Raw genomic sequence first — 10447 nt, 5'->3', positions numbered from 1 at the left:
CTCCAGGTTTATGCATGTTGTCATAAATGACAAGATTTCCTATTTTTAAGCCTGAATAATAATCGTGTGTGTGTGTCTGTCTGTCTGTCTGTCTGTGTGTGTGTAACGGTTTCAAAATTTCATTTCAATTTATGCAGGATGCATAAATTCTGGAAATATAAGGTACACCATGGTGACTATAGTTCATAATACCATATTGGGGATATATAGTACATACAGTATTTACCATTTGTATATATAAATTATATATTGGGTGATTATATATGTGTACATACATACATTTGAGGTGTTATATTGGACATGTATATGTATGCATATAATATATATATAATATTATATATATAATGTTGTCCCTATCCATTCATCTGTTGACAGTTTAATAGACATTTACAATGTTTCCACATCTTGATTACTATGCATAATGCTTCAGTATACACACAGGTGCAGATATCTCTTCAAGAATTGATTTCAGGTATTTGGATGTATACCAAGAGGTGAGATTGCTGGACTTTATGGTAGTTCTAATTTTCATTTTGATTTTCTAAGAACCTGCATAGTGTTTTTCTAATGGCCTAGCAATTTACATTCCCACCAAGAGAGTAAAAAAGTCCCCTTTTCTTCACACTGAAAGACAAATACATGATCTCACTTACATGTAAAATCAAACAAGTTTAACACATGGCAGTAGAGAATAGATTGTTCAGTAAAAGGAGATGAGGGTGGCGGTGGGGCACAGTCAGAAGACTTTGATCAAAAAGTATGAAACATCAGCTAGATAGGAGGAATAAAATCAAGAGAGCTATTGTACAACATAGTGACTACAGTATGTATTTTGTTCTTGAAAATTGCTAAAAGAATATATTTTAAGTGTTCTCGTCACAGAAAAGATAAGTTTGTGAAGTAATGCATATATTAACTAGCTTGATTTAGCTATTGCTCAGAAGTCTTTTGCTGTAGTATACTAACAGTTTTTACCATCCATGTGTATCCCATAACACTGAAACAAAATGTTGTACATGGTAGATCTACATGAATATTATTTATCAACTTAAAGCTCCATGAATAAATAAGATGAAAAATGGAAAATCACAAACTGAGAAAATACTCCATAATAAATATTAAAAAATAAAGATTTAGTACACAAGATTCCTAAAGAACTCCAATAAGTTAATAATAATAAAAACAACCAGTAAATACACATTTCATAGAACAATGGGATCCAATAAACATATGGTAATGTGCTCAACTTCAATGGACATAAAGAATGCAAATTAAAACTGCAATAAACTCACAGTATTGAAGAAATTGCATTAACAAAAATATCAAACTTCTGTCAATATCATGTATTGGCAAGTTGCCGGGCAAGGGCCTGTTGTGGCCTGCTGGTAGGTGTGGTAATTACACCACAGCATTTGGGAAAGCCGAAACCACCTGCAAAAGTGAACATATAAACATTTTCCTTAACACAAAAGAAATTGTTTTCAGGATGTACATAGCTTTACTATGTGCGGGGAAAAAAAAGAAAAGAAAAGATTTTGAAACAATCCACCAATGGTCTCTGACTAAATGATTCTGCAACCCATGATATATTCCTACTTGTGATAATACACAGCAGGGGAAATGATGAGACCAAAGCAACAGGCAGCATCATTATCAAATTTTAGAAAGGTGACATCATGGAAAAAATTAAAATTTAGAAAACTATGTACCATAAAGCATTATTCTAATAAAAGTAAGGAATAAGAAAATCTGAATGATACATTTTAAGGATAAGTTTAGCTTTGGGATTACTTCTGGGTGAACGCAGAGAAACAGCATCAGGGAAGCATAGTAACTGTAACAAGTAGTTACAGTTGATAATATTATAGGTAAAAGGGTAGAAAATTTACAAATCAATTACATATATGTTTAAGTAAGCGTAAAGTAATAAAATTTTAAAATTTAAAGAGTTCTAAAATATTTTTGCATTGAGAAAAGTAAACTCACTGTACGTTAAATCTCTTTTCTTATCTGGATCTGCTACTTTATATCCTCTGACTAATACAGAACATGAGGACTATAAGTAAAAAACTAAACCGTATGAGGTATTTATGCTAACTACATGATTTTAGCTGATCTTTTCAAAAAACAAAAGTTGAGTAACTATGTGAGGTGATGGATATGCTCATTTGCTTCACTATACTCACAATTTTACTATCTACATGTATCCCATAACACCATGTTGTATACTTCAAATATATGCAATAACATTTAATTTTTTAAAAATGTGATGGTCCATCTTACCAGGGTACATGTGAATCTTTCTAAATGTAGAATATAAATGTCTTAACACAATAACTAAGAAAATGCCATGACGGCTATGTTAACCAGTTTGGTGAAAATATTTCAAATTGTATATAAAACCAGCACACTGTACCCCATGACTGCAGTAATGTACACAGTTATGACTTAATTTTAAAAAATATGAATAGTAACAAAGCATAGATAATGTTCTATCTTACAACAAAAGCAATTCTATATACTTCCTGATTTGTGATATTCCAAGATGACTACCATGAGAAAAAATCATTTTCTTTATAAAATTGCCAAACAATTGTATTTGTACCACAACAAATCATTTTTAAGTCTCTAAGTTAAGGATTTAAATTGAACATAACAATTAAAGCACACATTGCTTATGCAAAATAACATATTTCTCTTCCCATATCTACACATTCAGGAACACAAAGTAAGAGGCTTTACATGAACTTCCAAAAAAGCAAATATGCACATGATAAACTCTAAGGAAGTTCACAAAAATAAACCACAATATATCTCTCATAATCAAGAACTAGACTGTTGCCTTCACCATTCACATTTCAGCCAACAAAATGACCACTGACAGCATCTTTAACTAACAATAACATCATCTGCTGACCAAGTACCCTGAACAGGAAATACATAAACAGTGACCTGAGGAACAGAAGTGATCTTAAGGCACAATATGCACAGCACAACTACAGAAATCTGCTTTGCTGATAGAATAATGAATATCTAGACTTAAGCACCACGATTTTGCACATTAAATTTGTTCTGAATGTTGGACAAATTGCTTTCTCAGGAATGACAGTGATATTGAGTTTTTAAAAAAGAAAAACTTATTTTCCCCCTTAAGAGTGAAAAACCACTTTATGTGCCATTTCAATATACACTAAGAAAAATAAGTTGCAAAAAGAGCTTAGTTTTATTTTTACTTCCAATATAGCAACCTGAGCCTTTTACTCACCCTCCAGAATTTTCATATTCCATTGATTCTATCCTCAAAACATAATACATTCCAAAATTCTGATGACTTTGTATACATAAAGAGAAGCAACCCCATAGAATCCATTGAATTGACATTATATATCATTAGAACGTACTGCCTGTGTGTTGCCTTAGAACAGGTACTAACCTTATTCCATCTATGATTCACTTTTTACACCAGAGTTTTTCCATAGCATTTTTCATCTCTGAATTTCTCAAACTATAGATCAAAGGATTCAACAGGGGAACAATAACTGTATAAAATACAGTCATGAATTTATCAATAGGGAAGGTGGACACAGGTCTAACGTATATAAAAATACAGGGAACAAAGAAGCAGACGACCACAGTGATGTGGGAGCTGCAGGTAGACAGGGCCTTACGCCTCCCTTCCTGACTGTAAGTCTTAAGGGATCTTAGGATGACTCCATAGGAGATGAGGAGAAGGATAAAGACTACCATGCAGATTGCTCCACCATTGGCAATCACAGTAAGACCTAGAAAGTAGGTGTCTGTGCATGCAAGTTCCAGTAATGGATACATGTCACAGAAGAAGTGGTCAATGATTCTGGGGCCACAGAAAGGAAGATTGTACACAAAGGCAATTTGAACCACAGAGTGCATAAAACCTCCAGTCCAGGCCAGCACCAACAGAAGGATGCACACCTGTCTTTTCATGATGGTCAAGTAGTGCAGAGGCTTACAGATGGCCACATAGCGATCACAGGCCATGAACACAAGGAGAAAGATCTCAGTTCCACCAAATAAGTGTTCAATAAAGAGCTGGCCCATGCAGGCTGAAAAAGAAATTGTCTTTTTATCACAGAGTAAGTCTACAATCAATTTTGGTGAAGTAGCAGTGGAATAAACAACATCAATAAGTGACAGAGAGGCCAGGAAGAAGTACATTGGGGAGCCCAGGGAGGGGCTCCTGATAATAGTCACCACAATGAGCAGGTTGCCCACCATTGTCACAGCATATGTGACCAAAAGCATCACCAATAATGCTTTTTGCCCATAAGGATCTTGAGTGAGTCCCAGGAGGACAAATTCAGTGACATTGTTGGTCTCTCCCATGTACTCTTCTGTTAAGTGTGTGTCAGAGCTGAGAGCTCAGGAGAACAGGACCTGGAATGAAATTGTAACAGGGCTGTGAACACAGCCACAATGTCTTGGAGCACATCTTTTTTACATCTTCAACAGTGTTTTACCCACAACATACATTTTGTACGTATCAATTGAGACCTCCTCTAAAAGCTCACAATAGACATTTCTTCACAATTCCATTTCTCCCCAGGTGATATTCTTTAGGCACTACATAAAAGGTTTTATCTCTAAGACTTACTGGATATTATATTAAAACAATAGTTAAAGAATCCAACAATCATTCATACATTATATGACTTTTTAAGGTATGTCACTTCCTTAGTATGTTTACAAACAACTAGCACAATGTGCTGGTATATATCACACTTCATGGATGAGGAATTCAACTACAACTCAGATTTTACCTTATAAATGCAAGTAATGTAACCTAATCATGCTAATCTCTAATTGAAGAAAAAATTGAAAAACTTTTTAAGTGTCTTTAAAGTGAAAGTATGAAGTACATAGGAAAAAATATAATGAAATACGTGCACAGTTTCTACCTAGTTAAGCTAAAAATTATAAAGTGAACTTAACTGAGGACTAAATTAATAGAGATACAGATCACAGTCAAATAATATATAAATAAAGTAAAATCTGCTACTTCATGTAGCCATATCAGCCACAACCAACAGGGAAAGTGTTCCTGCACTCTAGATACTTACTTAGCATAGAGTCAGTCCTTTGAGTTTGGAGCGGTTGTGGTATCTTTGCAATACAATCTGTGTAGTGACAAACATAACCACTTCTGAAATATCTTACTCAATTCTATGGAAATACATTATCATATCTTCAATCTCTCATGCCACAAAGTATATCAAAAAGCAAAGAAACATGGGTTTTTAAAAGTTTTTAATCTGGTAAATTAAAGAACAGAGAAGAATGGGACAAGTATAGATACAAACCTGAACCTCCTGGCTATTCACTCCTAAGGAATATTACAGAATTACTAAACCACACAAGATGAGTCCATCTACATAGATTTCGCAGTGAGGGAGGTCATGTGCAGGAAGAGTTTCAGCTCCCTCTGGATGCCAGCTGTGATGAATATTCTACACATCTCATTCACGTAATTCAGCAGTTCTGTCATTGTTGAAGCAATAGATCAATAAGGGCAAAATGTTGAAGAACACAGGGTATAAAGTCATCTATAACCAATTCTCTTTTTCTCCCTCACATTACTTTCTGCAAGGTTTGGTGCCTTTTCTCTCTGGTTTATTTCACCAGGATAAATCCTTCATAGGGCAAGTAGCAATTTACTTGGGAGTTAGGTTACATATACTATCCTCTATGGTTTAACTCATCAAAGAGTTAATATTTTAAAATATTATTACTAAGATTTCTACATAAAACACTGTTAAGACTTTTCTAGAATAAAAATAATTGAACATAGTTTTTTGAGAGCATGACATTTATAAAAGGTAAAATCCCACAATAGCAAACATGCCCTCTCTAGTATTTCATGATTTCAATCTGAAATGACACTACTCAAGGTAATATACAAGTGACAGTTTTTCTGGGATATCGTCCCTTACATGTTTGACAGGATAATTTTTAGATTCATACGTATAAGGTCATATCATGTTTCCAGAACATAATAAGTGTTTGTTCCTTTATGCTCAAAGAAGTGTGACATCACATGGAATTGTAAATTCTTTAATTCAAGTATACTTATAAGTAATTTATAAAATCATTAAGTTATTGTGTAAAATACAATATCTCAAAAAATAAGAATATAAATACATTGTATTGTTTATTTATACTTTAACGTGCAACTTTGTTTCGCTTCTTGTTTGAACAAATAAAAAGTGAACACCTCTGAGGCCATACACTAAAACCAAATATACTTTGTATGCACTCTTTAAGTTCTGTGTTTTGCTACCTTAATTTTTCTAATTCTGATTCCTCCAATGAAAAGATTATTTATTTCAGACTTTATACTTTAGCACACTGTAGGAATTTTCAATGAGAATCCCTTCTCAACCATTACAAGAATTCACATCTTGAATCTTGTCCTTGATCCTTAAAACTCAATGGTTCTTTCACTGAAGATAACTGAACATACCTCATGCATCTGCATGTGATCATAGAACACATGATAATCTGTGGATGATCAGCGAATCTTGAAATAGATCAAGTGGCTATAGTTTCCGTATTTCCACACAGACTTCACCTTATCCCAGTCCTTTCGAGAGCTGTCAAATAATCCAGAGTACATTTCTAAAACATAAATACACCAAAAATGATCTCAATATTTACTGTAAAAGGTAGATAGATACTCTCACCTGAGGAAAACATTTATTCACAGGAAAACAAAATTGTTATCTTTGCAACATTATGTAAAAACTGACCTAATTAGCAGCAATTAACATGGCCAAACTCATAATTTGGTACCACAAATAAACTAGAAATTTAGCAACATTAAAATTAGTTTCTTGAAGATCTTCCTTTATCTGCCCATTATGATGAAACAACCAAAAAGTACTTGACTTTGACTGAGGATTTATGATAACATTCTTGTGCCTAGCTACTAAGTTCTGTACCTAACAAGACAAATGCTATAACTTCCTGGGAGGCCAATGACAGAACTTCCTCATAGGTAGAAGAAAAACTCTTTAGTTTTTCAGTCATTCAACAGCAAACTACAACAACTACTGTTTTACTTATTAAAATTGTCTGCATGTATCTTTCAATATCATTGCTGGAAATTGATAACTTCCTCAAATTTCTACATATAATCATGGATATAATAGGCAAAACATCACAAGTAGAGAAGTAAAGAGCACATACTCCAGGCTGGAGAGAACATTGAGGTTTAGAATCTCCTCGGTTGTGTTATAAGCAGTATAATTCTTCCATTTATATGTGCAGGCAGAATTTACAAATTTTTATCTCATCAGTTTTATAAATGAAAGAATGTAAAGTTATTACAGATGGGTTAATTAGAATAGTTGGAACAAATTCAAATTAAGTAATCTCTCTGAAAAGTTGACTTCCCTAGAATAATCCCTAGGGAAAAAAGACTTGGGTCTTGCCAAGAAAAAGTTAAATATCAAGCTTAGAAAAAAGCCTATAATGGGAAAAGAAAAATTCTAAAATGAATTAAATAATAAATTATCAGTTTCACATAATGAAATATTTAGGTAAGGAGAGTAATATTTACACCTAAATGAAAAGGAAAAGCAGCTCCATGTTTATTTACCCACCTGTATTCCAATAAATGAGGGCTTTATTCTGACTGTTAGAAAGACTGTACCTAAGAATCCCCTAGGCCAACAGATAGAGAACACTGCAGCTGAAGTTGACAGTCTAATTCTCAGAAAGATAGGTAATCATAGCTGTATAGTTTTACATTGAAGTATAGGCTATTGCTCAAGGCCTGAATGTGGGTCAAATGTTGTAACCACAAGGACAAATTCACTCCCTTATTTTAGTCTAATATCAATTCAATGACTTTCTCTACAAAAAAAGAAATTTTTAGTTTCCATCACAGGAATAGCACCTAAGGACTTCCACTAATACTTACTCAACAGGGCTTGTCATTGGCTCCATTCAGCATCATGATCTCATCATGTGTTTAGTTCAATCTCAGAACTTCTGTGCCATAAGTGCCTTAGATAGTAAAATAAATAACTATCTGAAGGACCAAACATTTTTATCATGTAATGGGCTCCACTAAAGGATGGCAGGTGTTAATTTACCTAATAAATGGATTGAATTCTAAAATTGAAATGTCCTTTGATTATTTCAAGGAGGAAAGAGCACATCTAAAAACTATCCCTTCTTTATAGGTAAGTAACAAATTAAGCACAAACATACGTGAATTCTTAACAGCTATCTGGTGCAATCAAAGTTATTCTGAATTTAATTATGACTCCAGGCTCGGCGCCTGTGGCTCAAGCGGCTAAGGCGCCAGCCACATACACCTAAGGTGGCGGGTTCGAATCCCCAGCCCGGGCCCACCAAACAACAATGATGGCTGCAACCAAAAAATGGCCAGGCGTTGTGGCGGGCACCTGTAGTCCCAGCTACTTGGGAGGCTGAGGCAGGAGACTCGCTTGAGCCCAGGAATTGGAGGTTACTGTGAGCATGATGCCATGGCACTCTACCCAGGGGGATAGCTTGAGGCTCCGTCTCAAAAAATAATAATAATAATAATAATAATTATGACTCCAAGATGAAGAATTGATATATACACAAGGCATCATTCTCTATGTTGCCTCCAGATGAATTCAAAGAACTACTAAAGCTTACAGCTTATCTGAATGAGGCATTATTGTTTCTTGCATCAAGTGATGCTTAATACAATAGTCCAGAATCTGAATTTTTTACTTCAATAAAAAATATACTGTGGGGGGCAAGAGGAAGATGACCAACTAGAAGCAACTTCCATCAGAGGCTCCTAACCAGCAGGAGAAAAACTGGACAGACTTAGACTCCATAAAGCCAAAGGTGGGGAGCGGAGCCAGAAAAGATGTTAGATAAGCTGTGACTCCAAGGAAGAGCATCCAAATTACAGGTATTAAAAAAAAAGAAAAGAAAAGAAAACCAAGTTACAGGTACAAAGCCCATTGCCAAGAGGACAGAAACCCCACACCTACTGGGAGGCTCAGCAGGGGCTCTCTGCAAGTGAGCAGGGGACAAAAGGCTTCTCACTTTACCCCATTGTAGAGAGCCACTAAACATCAGATCTCCTTCTCTAGGGAGGTCCCACTTATGAACCCAGACACCACCCTGCCCAGCATGAAATTGAACAAATGTTTTCTGGACAAATCTGAACTCCCAGTCTACCCTTCTCCCCTCACATGGCAGTCTGAAGTTCCGCCCCCTGCAGAGGCCAGAGTGTTTGGCCATTCCTTGAAATATCTGGACATTGTGAGAGCTTCTAGACAGGAGCACAGATATTGTGACTGTGGGGAAGCAGAAGGGCAGAGAAAGAAAGGAACATATGAGGAAGAAAGAGATGCACCATGATGGTGCATGGTGGGAGGAGGCACAGACCCCCAGTTCTGATTATGCCTGTGAGCAGTGGCGATGATGCCGGGTTGGGCTGTGTCCAGCAGGCAGGGCCACAGAAACCTGCTCTGACTGCACCAGTGAGTGGAGGCACTGACTCCTGGTTCTGACTGTGCCCAGCATGTGAGGGCACAAACACCTGGTTCTGACTGTGTCCAGTGGGTGGGAACATAGACCCCCAGTTCTGACTGTGCCTGGCAAGCAGAGGCATTGATGCCTGGTTCTGACTGTGCCAACAGGCAGGGGTGCAGACTCCTCGTTGTGACTATGCCCAGTGGGCATGGGTGCTAACACCCAGCTGGGACTTTGACAGGCAATTGGTGGCTCATAAGGGGGACTGGATGCCATTCCCATTAGCTTGTGGATGGAACTGACTGTCGCTGGGGACATTTTGAACTTTCTTTATTGAGCAGCATTTGTACTGCCCTAAAAAATCTGATTGGAACTCTCAACCAGGGCTGTCCACCCAGGGACCCTCAGAGAATGAGCTGCAGATGTTCTTCTGTAGCAGATAAGAACTGAATGGTGGGGGTGGGGTGCCACAGTTGCCTGTATGTCTCCCCAGCTGAAATTTAAACCTGAACAAGAGCATACATTACATCATACTAATGCTCAAGCCTTAAAGACATAACATTTCATGGCATGCCACCAAAACCATAGTATGATCTTGTTCCCCTTGTCAACCTTTAACAGCTTCACATTTACCTATGGGAGTAAATCCCAGAGGATTAATGTCTAATCAATTATGGCAAATGGATGTAACTCAATTTCCTCAACTTGGAAAATTAAAATATATTCATCGTTCAGTGGATACTTATTCTCACTTCTCATGGGCTTCAGCTTTAGCATCTGAAAAAGCTAATGCAGTCATCACCCATTTGTTAGAGGCCTTTTCAGTTATGGGAAAGGCTTCAACTATCAAAACAGATAATGGATCTGCTTATATCTCTAACAGATGTCAAGTCTTGTTTAAATTATATAATATCAAACATATTACAGG

At 36.2% G+C, this 10447-nt stretch overlaps 1 protein-coding gene across 2 annotated transcripts; it reads right to left on the bottom strand.

Moving 5' to 3' along the window:
• Positions 1-926: 926 nt before the first annotated feature.
• LOC100955511 (olfactory receptor 4A5-like) lies at positions 927-4362 on the bottom strand. Of its 2 annotated transcripts, XM_012813156.1 has the most exons (2): positions 3464-4362; positions 927-951 (listed from the first exon to the last, which is right to left on the bottom strand). In XM_012813156.1, exons 1-2 carry the CDS (start codon positions 4360-4362, stop codon positions 927-929), a joined length of 924 nt encoding a protein of 307 aa, XP_012668610.1. The 2 variants fall into 2 exon arrangements, with proteins under 2 accessions (XP_012668610.1, XP_012668611.1); XM_012813157.1 differs by lacking the exon at positions 927-951 and having other exon boundaries at positions 3451-4362.
• Between the last annotated feature and the right edge of the window lie 6085 nt (positions 4363-10447).

Source organism: Otolemur garnettii, unplaced genomic scaffold (assembly GCF_000181295.1).
Source record: "Otolemur garnettii isolate 467f Iridium unplaced genomic scaffold, OtoGar3 scaffold00247, whole genome shotgun sequence".
NCBI classification, from domain to species: domain Eukaryota; kingdom Metazoa; phylum Chordata; class Mammalia; order Primates; family Galagidae; genus Otolemur; species Otolemur garnettii.
The sequence above is the reverse complement of the archived record's forward strand: the minus strand, read 5'-3'. Positions and strand labels throughout refer to the sequence as shown.

What these genes read in the sequence shown, in the direction of transcription:
- LOC100955511 (XM_012813156.1), bottom strand. Translation starts at nt 4,362, where the DNA reads ATGGGAGAGACCAACAATGTCACTGAATTTGTCCTCCTGGGACTCACT. An exon ending in AATGCTATGGAAAAACTCTG is followed by an intron (nt 952 to 3,463) that starts GTGTAAAAAGTG and finishes AGTATACTACAG; the next exon opens with CAAAAGACTTCTGAGCAATA.